Source organism: Erpetoichthys calabaricus, chromosome 3, assembly GCF_900747795.2.
Source record: "Erpetoichthys calabaricus chromosome 3, fErpCal1.3, whole genome shotgun sequence".
NCBI classification, from domain to species: Eukaryota; Metazoa; Chordata; class Cladistia; order Polypteriformes; family Polypteridae; genus Erpetoichthys; species Erpetoichthys calabaricus.
Window position 1 is genome coordinate 85,128,914 of NC_041396.2, and position 21,183 is coordinate 85,150,096.

A 21,183-nucleotide genomic window follows, 5' to 3' on the forward strand; every position below is an offset into this window, starting at 1 on the left:
TTCATGGTATTCCTGCTCTCTAAAAATTTAGAATGCTAAGATAAATACTTGATATCATTTTCATGATGAAATGCATTAAAGCAGGTATTAAAAAAGCACGGTAGTGAGGCGGTAGTGCTGCTCCCTCGCAGTAAGGGGTCCCCAGGTGTATGTTCAGTGTAGAGACCTTTATGGCAGGTGTGACGAGGCTCCAAAAAACTGGATGTATGAATAGCTATCGCACAGGTTTAACTTAAATATTGTGTAAATGTTGGGTTTGTGATCTGGTGGTCGGAGACATGAACACAGAATTCAATGCATGTTCTTCTGAGCGGGCTTTCTTTATTGCACGCTATCTGACGTACCAAAACCCCAGTTCCTATCCGTCCTTTTTCTTTCTCCACATAACCAATCACCACACAATAAACGTCTTTGTGAAATTAAAACTAGTTATAAACTTAGCCCACGGAGTGTTCAGAACTTTAAAAAATATCTTCGTTTTACATGTTTAATTATGCCATCCATTCAGAGTTGCGCCCATCGAAGGATGAATACAAGCAAAACATACACTAGCAGGGTCAATATACAGTGGTGTGAAAAACTATTTGCCCCTTCCTGATTTCTTATTCTTTTGCATGTTTGTCACACAAAATGTTTCTGATCATCAAACACATTTAACCATTAGTCAAATATAACACAAGTAAACACAAAATGCAGTTTTTAAATGATGGTTTTTATTATTTAGGGAGAAAAAAAATCCAAACCTACATGGCCCTGTGTGAAAAAGTAATTGCCCCCTTGTTAAAAAATAACCTAACTGTGGTGTATCACACCTGAGTTCAATTTCCGTAGCCACCCCCAGGCCTGATTACTGCCACACCTGTTTCAATCAAGAAATCACTTAAATAGGAGCTGCCTGACACAGAGAAGTAGACCAAAAGCACCTCAAAAGCTAGACATCATGCCAAGATCCAAAGAAATTCAGGAACAAATGAGAACAGATGTAATTGAGATCTATCAGTCTGGTAAAGGTTATAAAGCCATTTCTAAAGCTTTGGGACTCCAGCGAACCACAGTGAGAGCCATTATCCACAAATGGCAAAAACATGGAACAGTGGTGAACCTTCCCAGGAGTGGCCGGCCGACCAAAATTACCCCAAGAGCGCAGAGACGACTCATCCGAGAGGTCACAAAAGACCCCAGGACAACGTCTAAAGAACTGCAGGCCTCACTTGCCTCAATTAAGGTCAGTGTTCACGACTCCACCATAAGAAAGAGACTGGGCAAAAACGGCCTGCATGGCAGATTTCCAAGACGCAAACCACTGTTAAGCAAAAAGAACATTAGGGCTCGTCTCAATTTTGCTAAGAAACATCTCAATGATTGCCAAGACTTTTGGGAAAATACCTTGTGGACTGATGAGACAAAAGTTGAACTTTTTGGAAGGCAAATGTCCCGTTACATCTGGTGTAAAAGGAACACAGCATTTCAGAAAATGAACATCATACCAACAGTAAAATATGGTGGTGGTAGTATGATGGTCTGGGGTTGTTTTGCTGCTTCAGGACCTGGAAGGCTTGCTGTGATAGATGGAACCATGAATTCTACTGTCTACCAAAAAGTCCTGAAGGAGAATGTCCGGCCATCTGTTCGTCAACTCAAGCTGAAGCGATCTTGGGTGCTGCAACAGGACAATGACCCAAAACACACCAGCAAATCCACCTCTGAATGGCTGAAGAAAAACAAAATGAAGACTTTGGAGTGGCCTAGTCAAAGTCCTGACCTGAATCCAATTGAGATGCTATGGCATGACCTTAAAAAGGCGGTTCATGCTAGAAAACCCTCAAATAAAGCTGAATTACAACAATTTTGCAAAGATGAGTGGGCCAAAATTCCTCCAGAGCGCTGTAAAAGACTCATTGCAAGTTATCGCAAACGCTTGATTGCAGTTATTGCTGCTAAGGGTGGCCCAACCAGTTATTAGGTTCAGGGGGCAATTACTTTTTCACACAGGGCCATGTAGGTTTGGATTTTTTTTTCTCCCTAAATAATAAAAACCACCATTTACAAACTGCATTTTGTGTTTACTTGTGTTATATTTGACTAATGGTTAAATGTGTTTGATGATCAGAAACATTTTGTGTGACAAACATGCAAAAGAATAAGAAATCAGGAAGGGGGCAAATAGTTTTTCACACCACTGTAGCACAACAAAACCCCACATCCTACATGACTTTGAAAGGAAACTGAAGCGCTGAGTAAACCCACCAGAAAAACATGCAAATGCAAGGCAGGCACGCCGCCGTGCCCCCATATGATTAATGCATGCTTTAATGCATTTCACCATGAAAATTATATTAAGTATTTATTTTAGCATTCTAAATGTTCAGAGAGAAGGAAGATCATGAAGTGAATGTATTCTGTGCGGCGATTGCTGCCGGCGCCTCCTCCTAGTGCAAGAAGAAGTCAGTTTAAGAATCACTTAACACAAAACATTTAATGTGCTATATAACTTATGACGGGGTTTGAAAACATGTCATCACACTATTACACAGTACCCAGGTACATTACACTGTATTGAAAACAAATAAAACAAGTACAACTTGGCTTGCAGTATTATCCAATAGTATAGAAACAGTATTTACACATCTGACCTTTTAAAACTAAAGTATCTCCAGGCTCTCTGTCCATTTTCACCACGCAGCATTCCTATGCTACCGCCCACTATTTGGTGGTGTAGCAGTGAAAAAGAGCCCTAGTGCAACAAATCTGTGTTTAGTGGTGTAGCAGTGAAAAAGGTCCCCACTTGCGCCACGTTCCGAACGTCGTTTAGGCAATTTAAACCGGTGTTGCGGTATAAGAAAAATCCATATCATAAAAAAAATTAAAAACGGTTTTCGGTATGAACCGGTATACCGCCCAGCACTAACTGGCACTCACTCAAGTAGTCTCAGGGACAGTTTCTATGCACAGGTCATAAGGCTGCTGAACAGTCAAGCATAAGGACAAGTATTGTGCAAACGCCAGAAGCACTTGTGGAAAAAATGCTTTTAAGTGGTAATACTTTCAAAAATAATACTATGAACAACAATAAACTAAGTCATGCAAGCAGAACAAACAAGAAATCAATATTTGGTGTGACCATTCTTTGCCCAAAAAACAGCAGCAATTCTCTCAGGTCCATTTGCATGCAATTTCTGAATGTACTTATGTGGTCCTTTGTTCCAAGCAGCCTCTGACTGCAAGATATCCCAGACTATTTGATGACACTGAGATCATGGCTCTGTGGGAACAATTAAGTCTGTTAGAGGATTCCCTGTTCCTCTTTTCGCTGTATATAGTTTTGGCCATGTGTTTTGTGTCATCATCAATCTACAGAGTGAATCTGGGAGCAATTGGAAACCTTCCTGATGGCACTGCAGGATGGATAAGAATCTCCTGTTTTTCTCAGCAGTGGGGGTTGGGACGTGGGACATCATTTTTTGTCAAATCTGTTTGTGGAAATGCAGCCCCCAAACACGCAAGGAACCTCCACTGCAGGAAGACCACCTTGTGTTTTGTCACTATACACACTTTTGTCAAGGCTTAAGATTTCCAGGTTAAACTGCCAAATCTACCACAGCTTTACCTTTTTAATATGGCTGTCCCTTTCCCAGTTTTATTCCATTTACACAGCTGTTCCCAACTATATTGGTTTATTTCTTTAAGGACAATCACGTATTCTGAAATATTGCTTCACTGTTTGCAAAGGGAATGTTTGGAACGCTAGAGTCTTTCCTACTGACACACTAATCAAGAAGACACAAAATTACCCATCCCTCCATCTTCCTAACAGGTTGTGGAGCAGCTGGAGTCTATCCCAGCGATCACTGGCCACTGGGCAAAAAGAGAATCACTGGACAGGGAACCAGTCCATCGCTGACTGAACAGACACACACACATACACACTAGGGCCAATTCACGTAACCTGCAAGTCTTTGGAATGAGGGAGGAAACCACAGCACCCAGATGAAACCAACACAGATCCAGGGAAAACATGCAAACTCCATTCAAGGAGCACCTGGGATATGAACTCCAGTCTCCAGATTGCAAAGCAGCAGTGTTACTGGGCCACCGTGCCACACCATAAACTAATTGTCTAAGACTTTTTTTTAATATTATCTTTAGTGCCTAAGACATTTACACAGTACTGTGTGTATGATATAGGCTGCATTGGCATTCTAGCTTAACTTTGTAGTTTTAACCTGTTGTTTTGTTTTCTGTGTATATATGTTTACGGCTGTTAACTGCTGGGCACAGCTCTTAGCTGTGTGTTACATTAGGTAACAAGGAGACCAGGAAGAGTGTTTAATACCACACTACGTCTTCAGCCCCTGTAACGTTTGGGGAAAAAAAACAATGCTAAAATATTACTGTCCCATCACACTACCTGGTAATTTATTCCATGTGTCTACGGTTCTCTGTGTGACGAAAAACTTTCAAACATTTATTTGAAATTTGCTCTTAACAGGTTTCTACAATGCCTTTGTGTTCTTGCTGAAGTATTTACTTTAAAGTAACCACTGGTGTCCACTGTACTAATTCATTTCCTAATTTTAAACACTTCAAACATGTCACCTTTTAATCTGTTTACTTAAACTGAAAATGTTCAACTCCTTCAGTCTCTCCTAATAGCTCACACACCTCTCATTTCCGAAATTGGCGTAGTCGCTCTAATTTGCACTTTCTCCAGTGCTGCCATGTTTTTTTTTTTTGTTTTGTTTTTTAATAATACAGAGACCAAAACTATTGCTGTTTATATTCAAGTCTAGAATGTGTATGTACATTAAAAAGAGCAGCGGCCTCACAACTGCCCCTAGGGGCGGCATCACTTTTAACATCACCTAATTCTGATAAAGTCTGTCTCATCATAACCCTTTCTGCTTCCTGCATTTGACATAATTTTGTACCTACCTACACACCATGCCTTGAATGCTCAATTGTTTTAGTTTGATCACTAATTTTTCATGTGGTACTTTATCAACAGCCTTCTGAAACATCAAGATAAATAATAACATATGCACCACTCTTATTGTATTGCTTCCTCATAGAATTCTAGCATGTTAAAAAATACCAAGTGATTAAGTGATCTCCAATGTGATTACTCCCCAAATCACTGAGAAAAGAGTGGCAAACTATACAGAGAAACAGGTATGAATGTATTGTTAAATATTTGCCCAGAATCCATTACTAAGTGGTACACAGAATGACAAAAGCCAGTGTTAAAAAAAACTAAAAGTCTTTTTTTTTAATATACATTACACATATGTAGTCTAAAGGACCCATAACTCAGTGTAGTACATGCATTACATTTACAGTTATTGGCAGTTCAGTACAATAGCATCTAAAATTTTAAATCATAAGTTCCCCCAAAAGTCCATCCAAAGAGACCAGTGTTATTGTGCAGTCTTATTGGGGAATTATTAATCTGCTTGATTATTGACAAGGGAGCCAATGTGATGGATGGAATGCACAATTCAATTTGTAAGATTGTAAGATTTAAGCCCTCATACAATGTCCACTTGTTCCTCTTACAATGTCCACATACAATAATTCTAACAGAATTTTTTTTAAGTTTTAGTTCAGAACAATAACCTTAGCATGCAAGTCCTTTCCGATTAAATAATGAATAACAAAGCATAAGCTACATACCTTCCTCAACCACTTCTCCCACAAAGACCTTTGAAATACCAGACATTGCAATAACTACATTCTGTGACACAGATGAGCCTGTGATGGACTGAATGAGCTATAAGATAGAGAAAGAAAACAAGAAGACATATTTAGTACTTGACAGAAAATGCATACAGTCTGGCAAACTATTTTAAAGGAATTGTCATTTTACAATTAACACTTCTTAGCATTTTAAAAACATACCCTTTTAATGGCTGCCTTAGGGAAGGCTGACCGTCGGTACATTTCATATCGATTCAGCTGCTCTTCGGAAAATGATGAGACTAAAATTCTACAGAAAAAAAAATACTTCTTTGTCAATTCTAATTTTTACATAATCTGTCATAAAAAGTGCTGCCAGTGACTATGTCATATATGTTTCTAAAATTACTTACCCAGTTAAGGAGTCATTCATATTAAAATCTATACCAAAAAGGCCATTAAGATACTTAAGCTCATTAAAAGAATTTCTTATTTAATACATAATTGCATATGCACACACATGTATATTCACATCACTTGGTAGCTTGATACCTCAGGCTGTATCAACAAACATATATAAACTGCATATATTTGCACTGTTGTTTTAACATCCTACAACTTGTATACACTAACAAAGAGGAAATGTTTACTACAGCTCCAAAAATAAATAGGGCAATACACAAGGTATATTTGTACAGCAAATCTCAACTCACTGCATCTTCTGTATTTCATCTTCATCCACCTTATGCCGTTTCTCTTTCTTCTTTTCTGCCTCCACCTTCACTTTCTTTGCTGGTGTGGCCTGGAAGGTGGAAGAAGCTTCTCCTTCTTCATGAGGGACAGATTCTTCATATGCTGCCTGCAGACAGGAAATGATTGTTGTTATAAACAAAGACAAAATTGACATTTTACACGCAATGCTACTGTGTTGAAGACTGCAAAGGCAAGTTTGAAAAGGCAGAAAAAATAACACAAATTGTCAACTGAGGTGTCTCTGAAAAGGTTTACTTATTCTTCACAAAACTATTTTATGAAAACAGACTTGTTAAATGTTTCTCTACTGTGGTTCTGCAAACAAGTAAATCACAAATACCATTGCCTTACCTCTTTTACCTGCTCTTTGACTACCTCACTTTCTCCAATATTTTGGGGTCTCTCATTCTGCTCCTCAAGTGGCTTGACATCATTTACTGCATGTGTGGAATCTGCTGTGGTCTCCAGTGGCATTGCTGCATCTTCCTTTTTTGCTTCTGGAAGTTCTGCCATTTTATGGGAATAAACCTTTAAATAAAAAAATGTGTATTTTATATATCTCTATATATATAATTCACTAAGCCAACAGAACAAGCAAGACAACCATGGGATACGCACGGCATAGCCGACAGAACAAGCAAGACAACCATGGGATACGCACGGCAAAGCCACGCCCGCCAACGCTAAGACCATGGGATATGATGACAACTCACAGAGCCCCGCCCACCAACAATTCAATAAGCAGTCGACCATGGCACACGCCCGACAACAATTCGAGCGAGAGTGAAAGCATTTGCCAAGAATGTTTTCATTAATCAAGAACGAAAGTCGGAGGTTCGAAGACGGTCACATACTGTCGTAGTTCCGACCATAAACAATGCTGACAGGCGATCCGGCGGCGTCATTCCCATGACCCGCTGGGCGGCCAACCGGGTAACCAAAGTCTTTGGGTTCTGGGGGGGGGAATATGGTTGCAAAGCTGAAACTTAAAGGAATTGACGGAAGGGCACCACCAGGTGTGGAGCCTTTTGCTTAATTTGACTCAACACGGGAAACCTCACCCAGCCCGGACACGGAGAGGATTGACAAATTGATAGCTCTTTCTCGATTCTGTGGGTGGTGGTGCATGGCCGTTCTTAGTTGGTGGAGCGATTTGTCTGGTTAATTCAGAAAACGAATGAGACTCCCGCCTGCTAAATAGTTGAGACCCAAGAGTGGTCAGCGTCCAACTTCTTAGAGGGACAAGTGGCATTCAGCCATGTGAGATTGAGCATTAACAGGTCTGTGATGCCCTTGGATGTCTGGTACTGCATGCACACTACACTGAATGGATCAACGTGTGTCTACCCGGCGCCGATAGGTGTGGGTAAGCCATTGAATCCCATTCGTGCTGGAGAACGGAGCTTGCAATTGTTCCCCACGAACGAGGAATTCCCAGTAAGTGCGGGTCATACACTTGCACTGATTACGTCCCTGCCCTTTGTACACACCACCACAACCCCATCCCCCCCCTCCTCCCCCTCCCCCAATGCTACTACCATGGTCGGGTGACTTGGTGGATTATATATAGAAAAGCAGCCGGAAACAGTACAATGAAAAGACAACGTGGCTCAGAGATGCATGTGGACTGTAGCAGAGACAAAAAGCGACCGAGGCGGTGTTTGGAAAATGAACAGTCAACGTGACTCCCAGGTGCATGTGGACTGTACACAAATGAAAGCGACTAAGGATTTGGCGGTGGGCACATGAGTAGGCAGTGTGTACTGAACGATGATTGTATGTTGGTTCGTAGCGTGCATTGTTGCAATGTTAATTTTCTTGGTGGTTTATTAAATTAGTAATTTTTTAAATGTTCATTTTTTCCCAGTGCTTAAAAATCATTAAAAAAGCGGCGTCATTATGCAGCGTAGCGGGTTGGCTACTATATATCACAAAAACTGAATTTCAGGAACACTATGCATATACTACGCAGGGCCTCCTTTTGCTCTCAAAACAGCCTCAACTCTGCACATTCATGCTGTGACCCGCCCATTCTACCATATCCCTAAGGTGTTCTATTGGATTCAGTTCCGGTAACTGGAAAGGCGACTGAGGACCACTGCACTCCCCGTCATGTTCACAAAGCCAGTTCGTGACATTTTTTGCTTTGTATTATGGTGTGTCATCATGCTGGAAGTAGCCATTAGAAGTTGCATAAATTGTAGACATTAAGGGATGCACATGGTCAGTAACAATACTGAAATAGGTCATGTCATTCGAGTGATGATTCATTGGTATTAAAGGGTCCAAAGTGTGCAAAGAAAACATTCCACACATCATTACACCACTAACAGCCTACACTGTTCACAAGGCAGGTTGGGTGCATGAATGTTTCTGGTGCCAAATTCTGACCCTAACTTCTGTGCGCCTTAACGGAAATCGAGAATCATCAGACTAGACTACGTTTTTCCAGTCCTCAATTGTCCAGTTTGTTTGTGCCCACTGCAGCCTCAGCTTTCTGTTTCTGACTAACAGGAGTGGAAACCAGCGTGGTCCTCTTCTATTGCTGCCCATCTGCCTCAAAGTTTCAAGTTTCAATGTGTTGTGCATTCCAAGAGGCATTTCTGGTCACCAAAGTTGAACAGAGTGTTTACCCGAGTTACCACAGCCTTGTGTCAGCTCAAACCAGTCTGGTCATGCTCATCTGACCTCTCTCACCAATGATGTGTTTCCATCTGCAAAACTGCTGCTCACTAGATTTTTTTTTTCCTTTTTAAAAGCATCATTCTGAGTAAATTTGAGGCTGTTGTGTGTGAAAATCCCAGCAGTTACAAAATTACTCAAACTGGCCTGGCACCAACAAATCATGCCATTGTCGAAATTACATTTTTTCCCCATTCTGGTGGTTGATGTGATTATTAACCGACATTCCTGACTTGTACCTGCACGATTTTATGCACTGCAGCCACAAGCTTGGTTGATAATGAAATTGCATGGAGTGTGGGTGCATATATATATATATTATACAGTGCATCCGGAAAGTATTCACAGCGCATCACTTTTTCCACATTTTGTTATGTTACAGCCTTATTCCAAAATGGATTAAATTCATTTTTTTCCTCAGAATTCTACACACAACACCCCATAATGACAACGTGAAAAAAGTTTACTTGAGGTTTTTGCAAATTTATTAAAAATCAAAAAACTGAGAAATCCCATGTACATAAGTATTCACAGCCTTTGCTCAATACTTTGTCGATGCACCTTTGGCAGCAATTACAGCCTCAAGTGTTTTTGAATATGATGCCACAAGCTTGGCACACCTATCCTTGGCCAGTTTCGCCCATTCCTCTTTGCAACATCTCTCAAGCTCCATCATGTTGGATGGGACGCGTCGGTGCACAGCCATTTTAAGATCTCTCCAGAGATGTTCAATCGGAATCAAGTCTGGGCTCTGGCTGGGCCACTCAAGGACATTCACAGAGTTGTCCTGAAGCCACTCCTTTGATATCTTGGCTGTGTGCTTAGGGTTGTTGTCCTGCTGAAAGATGAACCGTTGCCCCAGTCTGAGGTCAAGAGCACGCTGGAGCAGGTTTTCATCCAGGATGTCTCTGTACATTGCTGCAGTCATCTTTCTCTTTATCCTGACTAGTCTCCCAGTTCCTGCCGCTGAAAAACATTCCCACAGCATGATGCTGCCACCACCATGCTTCACTGTACGGATGGTATTGGCCTGGTCATGAGCGGTGCCCGGTTTCCTCCAAACGTGACGCCTGGCATTCACACCAAAGAGTTCAATCTTTGTCTCATCAGACCAGAGAATTTTCTTTCTCGTGGTCTGAGAGTCCTTCAGGTGCCTTTTGGCAAACTCCAGGTGGGCTGCCATGTGCCTTTTATAAGGAGTGGCTTCCGTTTGGCCACTCTACCATACAAGCCTGATTGGTGGATTGCTGCAGAGATGGTTGTCCTTCTGGGGGGTTCTCCTCTCTCCACAGAGGACCTGTGGAGCTCTGACAGAGTGACCATCGGGTTCTTCGTCACCTCCCTGACTAATGCCCTTCTCCCCTGATCGCTCAGTTTAGATGGCCAGCCAGGTCTAGGAAGAGTCCTGGTGGTTTCGAACTTCTTCTACTTACGGATGATGAAGGCCACTGTGCTCACTGGGACCTTCAAAGCAGCAGAAATTTTTCTGTAACCTTCCCCAGATTTGTGCCTCCTGACAATCCTGTCTTGGAGGTCTACAGACAATTCCTTTCACCTCATGCTTGGTTTGTACTCTGACATGAACTGTCAACTGTGGGACCTTATATAGACAGGTGTGTGCCTTTCCAAATCATGTCCAGTCAACTGAATTTACCACAGGTGGACTCCAATGAAGCTGCAGAAACATCTCAAGGATGATCAGTGGAAACAGGATGCACCTGAGCTCAATTTTGAGCTTCATGGCAAAGGCTGTAAATACTTAAGTACATGTGCTTTCTCAATTTTTTTATTTTTAATAAATTTGCAAAAACCTCAAGTAAACTTTTTTCACGTTGTCATTATGGGGTGTTGTGTGTAGAATTCTGAGGAAAAAAATGAATTTAATCCATTTTGGAATAAGGCTGTAACATAACAAAATGTGGAAAAAGTGATGCGCTGTGAATACTTTCCGGATGCACTGTATATATCACACACTCAATGAACAAATTATCAGGAATACCTACACAGCTGTTTTGATACCCATATACATCACACACACACACACACACAGAGTTAAGTAATGAAAATATCTTAGACTGACAGTGGCATGAAAAAAACAGATTATAATCATAAAACCAAAATGTACTATAGGATAGTAATGTAACATGCACACATTTGTGTTTGATAAAATTATTATCGTAATCACAGTATATCACATTTCTGCATGATGCCGACCTCATTCTCTCTTATTTCAATGCTGAGCACTCAAAGAGAACTTTAAGCTTGTAAAAGGAAGGTAACTTTCCAATGAAAAATGCATAAACAATGATGTGACAGTTTTATCTGTCCATTACTTATACTTTGGTTTGCAAGTTAATTGAAATTACTTGAAACATACTTGAATACTGATTGCATGATCAATATGTAGCACATTTTTAAACATTTAAGATTATCAGCTGCTGGATAATGCTTGCTTCACACATTTCTTACAACAAAAGGCTGATGCTTCTGAACCGCTGTATCTCTGGAGAATACAAAAAAAGTCTTATATGTATTTCAATGTCAAAAATATTCCAAATAACTGATTGGTGTCAATAAAACATTAGGATGCTTCAACCTTCAGGATCATGGCTTTTGAGCTATCGTGATATGTCAAATTAAATCCAGCACTTCTCTATGCAGCCTCGTGAAGCTGGGCGTCACAAAAGCTCTTTAATACAACAGAACCATACAACTGACAGTCATGATATAATCCTCTTTTGACAAAACTGTAACAACCTCAGACAGCAAGACAGATTACCATAATGTCCACCCGGGCTCACTTTTACACGTTTTTATTCATTTATTTCAAACCTCTAGCTGCGACAGCCTTTGTAGATACACGACTGCCCATCAGACCAACTGTAAGGTGATGGAACTTCAGTGACTGTGCAGCAAACTTCGAAAACGCAAAAAGTGTCACGATGCTCGAGTTTCTTTTGTACAACATCCACGTATTTAGGGGGTACAGTGTTTCTGAAAATAACATTAATGTACAATGTTCATTTAACGCTCAGGACACTGCAAAGTAGAAATGTAACTCAAATGCTGAATTGAACAAGCCGACCTAAAACAGCAAAGCTCAGTTTCAACTGTCCAAAACGAAAAGCTTACTAAAGACAGCGAATATAACTGCACATCCCGATTCCTGATCACATCACCTCCAAATCACGCTTTCCCTCGTTTTTTCTTTCCTTACTGAAGGACTGTTCGCTAATAAACAGGTAGAAACATTCTCAAGGAACAAACAACACGGTCGTGTGTAGTAAAAATATGTTCTGCGAAAAGAACTGTAAAAACCCACTTAATAGATGTTACTTACAGCGCCTGACTTTCCAACCAAACACCGCTGCTTGTCTTTCCGCCTGTACCGCCCCACATACGTCAGCTCTTCCGCTTCCGATCTCAAACAACTTTATTGACACTTCGGTTTTGACGCTTTCATGGGAAAATCGAACAGCGGTTCAGATTTTTTAGAACGGGTTCGTAGAAGGAATCGATGAAATTAAAAAGAAAATACTGTGAACCAAATACTTCTGTTTTCTTAACTGCAAGGATCCTTAAAATCATATGGTGAGTCACAGCAAAATAGATATGTCCTTAGGCGCTGTAGAAGCTTCTGCGTGGAGTATGTTGAGACTAACAAGTTAACATTTGTAATAAAATCTGCGTTCTAAATGTGTAACGACTATGTATAATACGTCCCCTGTTTAAACAAACTACTGTTTCACTCTTGAGGATATTTGGAATATGATTTTTGATAATACAGAATGAAATTAAATATGCAAAATTGGGCAAATATTGTCGCATTCATTAAAAAAAATTTAAATGAATCATAAACTTGACACTGGCAAAATCAATAGAATACCTACCAGTGGGATTTATTATGTTGCGCCTTCAGAAAAACGGCCTTAAACATCATTTTGCAGCCCAACAATCACACGATTAAGACATACTTGCAGTGGAAGTCTTCAGATGAAACTGTAAAAACAGATTGGTCAAATCGGAGCCCCATCTTCAACATAACCGAAGCTCTCGGGGATCACTTGGAAAGGCAAAAAGCTGAAATAGCCAAGACCATAGTTATGGCAATCCTTGCAAGAGGCTTGATGGATTTATCGCGGAAGTATTTGAAAAAATTATAGGAGAAATATTTCAGTTTTGGATTTTAAGGGGGGCCCCACAAAGTTAGAAATTTCAAAATAATTATTTAAAATGTGTATTTTTTAAAATTTGTTTTATTAAACCCAAATTGCCCAGACAATTAGCTCTAAAAATCATATGTACTCTGTGTCATATGTATAATACAGTATATACCAAACCAGCCAAAACAATAAAAACACCTGCCAAATATTGTGTTGGTCCACCGTGTGCCGCCAAAACAGCTTTGATAATGTCGAGTCATGGACTTTACAAGACCTCTGAAGGTGTCCTGTGGTATCTGCAACCAAGACATTAGCAGCAGATCCTTTAAGTCCTCTGTAGTGTGAGGTGAGGTCTTAAGCGTTCCAACTTGTTTCTCCAGCACTTCCGAGAGATGCTTGATCAGACTGAGATCTGGGAAATTCAGAGGCCAAGTCAACACCTTTAACTCATTGTCATGTTCTTCAAACTATTCCTGAACAATTAATGCAGTGTGGCAGGATACATTATCCTGCTAAAAGAGGCCACTGCAATCAGGGGATTCTGTTGCCAGGAAGGGTGTATGTGGTGTGCAACAATCTTTAGGTAGGCAATACGTGTCAAAGTAACTTCCACAAGAATACCAGGATCTAAGGTTTCCCAGCAGGTCATTGACCGGAGCATCACACTGCCTCAGCTGGCTTCTTTCCATAGTGCATCCTACTTCCATCTCTTCTCCAAGTAAACAATGTACACACAACCGGCCATCCACGTGATCTAAAGGAAAATGTGATTCCTCAGATCAGGCCACTTTTTCCCATTTCTCCTTGGTCCACTTCAGATGCTCATGTGCCCATTGTAGGTGCTTTTCGTCAGTGAACGGGGGTCAGCATGGACACTCTGACCAATCTGCAACTACGCAGCCCCATACACAGTAAGCTGAGATGCACTGTGTGTTCTGACACATTTCCTTCATGGTCAGTATTAAGTTTTTCAGCAATTTGTGCTACAGTAGCTCTTCTGTGGAATCGGGCCAGACAGGTAGGGCTTCACTCCCCATGTGCATCAATGAGCGTCGGACTCCTATGATCTTATTGCTGGTTCACGGGGTGTCCTTCCTTCAACTACATTTGGTAAGTACTGCATATTGGGAACACCCAACGAGACCTGCTGATATGGAGATGCTCTGACTCAGTCCTCTGGCTATCACAATTTGGCTTTTGCTCTGACCCAGTCCTCTAGCCATCACGATTTGGCCCTTGTGAAAGTCACTCAGATGATCCTTATGCTTGCCCATTTTTCATGTTTCTAACACATCACCTTCAAGAACTAACTGTTCACTTACTGCCTAATGTATCCCAACCCTTTGACAGGTGCCATTGTACTGAGATAATCCATTTTATTCACTTCACCTCTCGGTGGTTTTAATGTTGTGGCTGATTAGTATATACATATATGATCAATTGAGCTGCTCTTTGATTTTCTAGAACTGATAGGGAAAACACACTTTCACAGAGGTACCACTTTAACATTGCGGCATCATCTGTAAGCCGGCGTGCAAAGTTGCAGGTCTCACACTAGCAGAAACATTGAGAGCTCAGCTCACCATTACTGCATATCTGGCTCACTACTGGATGGCACTGATGAAGGTGCCTGTGAATTCTTTTATTTTCTAGACAGAGACGACTAGAGACAAGGGAGTAAAGTTTATCACATTTTCGGACTGCTTTTTAATGACTCCAGTATTGTTCTTTCAAGTTCAAAAATAAAGCATGTTTCAAAGGACATTTCTGAGTATTCTTTGTACAACCTTGGACCCGAAACTTAGCAAGTTATATATATATGTAAATATATTATTATAGATATAGTGATCGACACCAATGGACTTGCACTCTGGCCGAAATGGAACGTATTATTTTAACTAGCAGGAAGGGCACCATTATGGATGGACAGCCATGGTGGATTGGCATCCTGACCAGGATGGGCTCTGCTTCTTCTTAAGTGTGTGAACATGTAAATCTGTAGCTTCATCTGAGGAATTAGCTCCTTCTATAAATTTTAGCCAACACATACTTGAAGGTCTAAATGGTCTCCTCCACTTTATATGATTTTGAATGTCATTGCAGTTTAAGTAAAACAAGAAATGTATCTGCACAACACTGCAGTCGAAAGGACACAGCATCAAAGACGCAAGCCTAGAGAGAATGATGATATGTCAAAAAACAAAAGGAATGTTGAACTTGGAAATGTTGAAAAGTCTGCATTAGCATAAGCCACCCTAATCTGGGGTATTATAAGAGATGTAATGATGGCCCAGTTACAGTTAGAATAGGTTTGGATTTAGGAATGAAATGCCGGAAGAATAATACATGATGAATAATGAATGACAAGCTTGTATTGTTTCTTTGATGAAGTGATGGTGGCGGATGTGCTGAAGTTGTGATGCCATTCATTTTTTATATGGATGGGAAAATGGGTGTTGCTTTCAGTGCTGTCATTAGGGTGGTGCAGGGTTCTGCAAACCACACCGCATGACCCATCAGAGGGATAAGAACAAAATGGCCATCTATAAAATTTTTGTGCAGTGTTTCGGACCGAAATCACCAAGAGAATGATTTCACAATCCAATCTTTAGTACTAGGGTGTTGTACTGTGTTAGCCATTATGAATGTAGAGAAAAGCCAAGCAAAATGACACCTTTTATTGGCTAACTAAAAAGATTACAATATGCAAGCTTTCGAGGCAACTCAGGCCCCTTCTTCAGTTGTCTGAAGAAGGGGCCTGAGTTGCCTCGAAAGCTTGCATATTGTAATCTTTTTATTTAGCCAATAAAAGGTGTCATTTTGTTTGGCTTTTCTCTACAATCCAATCTTCTGATTCTTAGTGTCTTCAAGATCCATTTCAGGATGATAGGGTGGGGTCCACCTTGAAGAATTGTCACCTACTGTTATACCGGAGCAATGTCGATTGCTTATTCAACCCACAGCAACATACTTCACAAACCAATACACAACCTACTCCCATTACATTTATTTTGTTTACATTTATTTGCTTAGTAGACGCTTTTATCCAAAGCAGCTTACAAAATTAAATGCAATAGTGACGCGCAACCATATGAAACCCACGACACATAGTTTAAGAAACTCAGATTTAAAGTATGATCAGCTCTCTGCTAAGGAGCTCTATTAATTAAGTCACCCAGGGTCCTGTGGAGGTCTTAAACTGGCCTTGTTATTTTTGGAATACTTACAGTTATTTTGCAACACATAACTTTTTTTTTTTAAAGCAGAAGCCAGTCTTTAGGCCATTTACCAATGCAGTATATTTCATTGTTGCACTTCCCATACAATAGGAGAGTAGAGTTAGTAACTTTTTTTGCATAGGGGCAACAGAACTCTTCTATGCGGTGGTGTGCTGGGGAGGCAGCATTAAGAAGAAGGACGCCTTACGCCTGGACAAACTGGTGAAGAAAGCAGGCTCTATTGTAGGCTCGGAGCTGGACAGTTTGACATCCGTGGCAGAGCAACGGGCACTGAGCAGGCTCCTGTCAATTATGGAGAATCCACTTCATCCACTAAACAGTGTCATCTCCAGACAGAGGAGCAGCTTCAGCGACAGACTGCTGTCACTGTCCTGCTCCACTGACATAATGAGGAGATCGTTCATCCACCAAACTATGCGACTCTTCAATTCCACCTGGGGGGGGGTAAATGTTAACATTATTCAAAGTTATTGTCTGTTTTTACCTGCATTGTTATTACTCTTTAATTTAATATTGTTTTTTGTATCAGTATGCTGCTGCTGGAGTATGTGAATTTCCCCTTGGGATTAATACAGTATCTATCTATCTATCTATCTATCTATCTATCTATCTATCTATCTATCTATCTATCTATCAAAGAGAGGGCTGCCTAATAATAATTACAAATAATTTCCAAAACTATTAATAATGCACATAAAGCAGCAAAAGTCATTACAAGAATGAATAATCATTATGAAACCAAAAGAGGGTCAAAGCCAGAAGATCAAAATGCTACCAAACAAAACCAAAACATTAGACAAAAAGCTAAGAGTTCAGAATCTGAAAGTCACTGAGTCCACAATAATTTCTTTTGAAAATGAGCATAGTTGTTTACAGTATACACAGGCTTGGGTGCTATTTGCTGTTCACTGCCATATCTAGAAGATAATGGTCTGATCTGAGCAGATGATCGGTAACAGTGCCATTAATAATATAGCAGCAAGGACTGCATTGATGGAAGTAGATGTTATTTGGAAATAAGACATATTTGTCACATTATGTTCTGTGATTGCTGTATATAAAGTAATGATTGATTGATTATCTTAAAAGCTTGCCGTTTCATGCAAGTAAAAGTTTCACTGTACTCTTTACACTGTCCATCCATCCATCCTCTTCCACTTATCCAAGGTCGGGTCGCGGGGACAGCAGCTTGAGCAGAGATACCCAGACTTTCCTCTCCCCGGCCACTTCCTCTAGCTCTTCCGGGAGAATCCCGAGGCGTTCCCAGGCCAGCCGGGAGACGTAGTCCCTCCAGCGTGTCCTGGGTCTTCCCCGGGGCCTCCTCCCGGTTGGACATGCATCCAGGGAGGCGTCCAGGAGGCATCCTGATCAGATGCCCGAGCCACCTCATCTGACTCCTCTCGATGCGGAGGAGCAGCGGCTCTACTCTGAGCCCCTCCCGGATGACTGAGCTTCTCACCCTATCTTTAAGGGAGAGCCCAGACACCCTGCAGAGAAAACTCATTTCAGCCGCTTGTATTTGCGATCTCGTTCTTTCGGTCACTACCCATAGCTCATGACCATAGGTGAGGGTAGGAACATAGATCGACTGGTAAATTGAGAGCTTTGCCTTACGGCTCAGCTCCTTTTTCACCACAACAGACCGATGCAGAGCCCGCATCACTGCGGACGCCGCACCGATCCACCTGTCGATCTCACGCTCCATTCTTCCCTCACTCGTGAACAAGACCCCGAGATACTTGAACTCCTCCATTTGGGGCAGGATCTCGCTCCCAACCCTGAGAGAGCACTCCACCCTTTTCCGGCTGAGGACCATGGTCTCGGATTTGGAGGTGCTGATTCCCATCCCAGCCACTTCACACTCAGTTGCAGGACAACATCATCTGCAAAAAGCAGTGACCCAATCCTGAGTCCACCAAACCAGACCCCCTCATCACCCTGGCTGTGCCTAGAAATTCTGTCCATAAAAGTTATGAACAGAATTGGTGACAAAGGGCAGCCCTGGCAGAGTCCAACTCTCACTGGAAACGGGTTCGTCTTACTGCCGGCAATGCGGACCAAGCTCTGACACCGATCGTACAGGAACCGAACAGCTCTTATCAGGGGGTCCGGTACCCCATACTCCCGGAGCACCCCCCACAGGATTCCCCGAGGGACACTGTCGAATGCCTTTTCCAAGTCCACAAAACACATGTAGACTGGTTGGGCGAACTCCCATGCACCCTCCAGGACTCTACTAAGGGTGTAGAGCCGTGACCAGGACGAAAACCACATTGTTCCTCCTGAATCCGATGTTCGACTATCCGACGGACCCTCCTCTCCAAAACCCCCGAATAGACTTTTCCAGGGAGGCTGAGGAGTTTGATCCCTCTGTAGTTGGAACACACCCTTCGGTCCCCCTTCTTAAAGAGGGGGACCACCACCCCGGTCTGCCAGTCCAGAGGCACTGTCCCTGATGTCCATGCGATGTTGCAGAGACGTGTCAACCAAGACAGTCCTACAACATCCAGAGCCTTGAGGAACTCCAGGCGTATCTCATCCACCCCTGGGGCCCTGCCACCAAGGAGTTTTTTGACCACCTCGGTGACCTCAGTCCCACAGATGGGGGAGCCCACCTCCGAGTCCCCAGGCTCTGCTTCCTCATTGGAAGGCATGTTATTGGGATTGAGGAGGTCTTCGAAGTACTCCCCCCACCGACCCACAACGTCCAGAATCGAGGTCAGCAGCACACCATCCCCACCATACACAGTGTTGACGCTGCACTGCTTCCCCCTCCTGAGACGCTGGATGGTGGACCAGAATCTCCTCGAAGCCGTCCGAAAGTCGTTCTCCATGGCCTCCCCAAACTCCTCCCATGCCCGAGTTTTTGCCTCAGCAACCACCGAAGCCGCATTCCACTTGGCCTGCCGGTACCTATCAGCTGCCTCCAGAGTCCCACAGGACAAAAGGGTCCGGTAGGACTCCTTCTTCAGCTTGACAGCATCCCTCACCACTGGTGTCCACCAACGGGTTCGGGGATTACCGCCACAACAGGCACCGACTACCTTACAGCCACAGCTCCGGTCAGCCGCCTCAACAATAGAGGCACGGAGCATTGCCCATTCAGACTCAATGTCCCCCACCTCCCTCGGGACGTGGTCGAAGTTCTGCTGGAGGTGGGAGTTGAAGCTACTTCTGACAGGGGACTCTGCCAGACGTTCCCAGCAGACCCTCACAACACGTTTGGGCCTACCAGGCCTGACCGGCATCCTCCCCCACCATCGAAGCCAACTCACCACCAGGTGGTGATCAGTTGACAGCTCCGCCCCTCTCTTCACCCGAGTGTCCAAAACATGTGGCCGCAAGTCCGACGACACGACCACAAAGTCGATCATCGAACTGAGGCCTAGGGTGTCCTGGTGCCAAGTGCACATATGAACACTCCTATGCTTGAACATGGTGTTTGTTATGGACAATCCGTGAGGAGCACAGAAGTCCAATAACAAAACACCACTCGGGTTCAGATCGGGGGGGCCATTCCTCCCAATCACGCCCTTCCAGTTCTCACTGTCATTGCCCACGTGAGCATTGAAGTCTCCCAGCAGAACGAGGGAGTCCCCAGAAGGTATGCCCTCTAGCACCCCGTCCAGGGACTCCAAAAATGGTGGGTACTCCAAACTGCTGTTCGGTGCATACGCACAAACAACTGTTAGAACCCGTCCCCCCACCCGAAGGCGGAGGGAGGCTACCCTCTCGTCCACTGGGGTAAACCCCAATGTACAGGCTCCAAGTCGGGGGGCAAGAAGTATGCCCACACCCGCTCGCCGCCTCTCACCGGGGGCAACTCCAGAGTGGCAGAGAGTCCAGCCCCTCTCAAGGAGATTTGTTCCATAGTCCAAGCTGTGCGTCGAGGTGAGCCCGACTATATCTAGCCGGAACCTCTCAACCTCGCACACTAGCTCAGGCTCCTTCCCCTTCAGAGAGGTGACATTCCACGCCCCTAAGAGCCAGCTTCTGTAGCCGAGGATCGGACCGCCAAGGTCCCTGCCTTTGGCGACCACCCAACTCACACTGCACCCGACCTCCTTGGCCCCGCCCATAGTTGGTGAGCCCATGGGAAGGGAGACCCACATTGCCTATTCGGGCTGTGCCAGGCCGAGCCCCATGGGTGTAAGCCTGGCCACCAGGCGCTCGCCATCGAGCCCCACCTCCAGGCCTGGCTCCAGAGGGGGGCCCCGGTGACCCGCGTCCGGGTGAGGGAAAACGCTGTCCAAATTTTTTATTCATCATGGAAGATTTGTTGAACCGCATTTTGTCTCATCCCTCACCTAGGACCAGTTTGCCTTGGGTGGCCCTACCAGGGGCATAAAGCCCCGGACAACAGAGCTTCTAGGATCATTGGGACATGCAAACCCCTCCACCACGATAAGGTGGTGGTTCGAGGAGGGCTCTTTACACTGCTAATGTAAAATAGCATGACCAGTTCACCTGCATGGCTAACACTGATTATAATAGTCAGATCCATTTGTTTGTAGAATTAACATTTAATATAAGTTATTGCAAATGATCACATGAAACTGTAGAAGTATGACTGATGGAAAAACTGTGGCCCTCACTTCCATGCTTCATGTTCCCACACCAAAGTGATGATGTCAAAGTGGGCAAGGGTTGGCCTTTAGATATTTCCTGATACT

At 43.0% G+C, this 21,183-nt stretch overlaps 1 protein-coding gene across 1 annotated transcript in view; it reads right to left on the minus strand.

Moving 5' to 3' along the window:
- taf11 (TAF11 RNA polymerase II, TATA box binding protein (TBP)-associated factor) overlaps window positions 1-21,183 on the minus strand; it is a 472,816-nt gene that overhangs the window by 11,425 nt on the left and 440,208 nt on the right. The window contains exons 2-5 of the mRNA XM_051924662.1: window positions 6,778-6,954; window positions 6,387-6,532; window positions 5,896-5,983; window positions 5,671-5,767 (exon numbers count right to left, since the gene is read on the minus strand). Coding sequence (XP_051780622.1) covers window positions 5,671-5,767; window positions 5,896-5,983; window positions 6,387-6,532; window positions 6,778-6,939 — 493 coding nt within the window. The 5' untranslated portion in view covers window positions 6,940-6,954. The remainder of the gene's footprint in view (window positions 1-5,670; window positions 5,768-5,895; window positions 5,984-6,386; window positions 6,533-6,777; window positions 6,955-21,183) is intronic.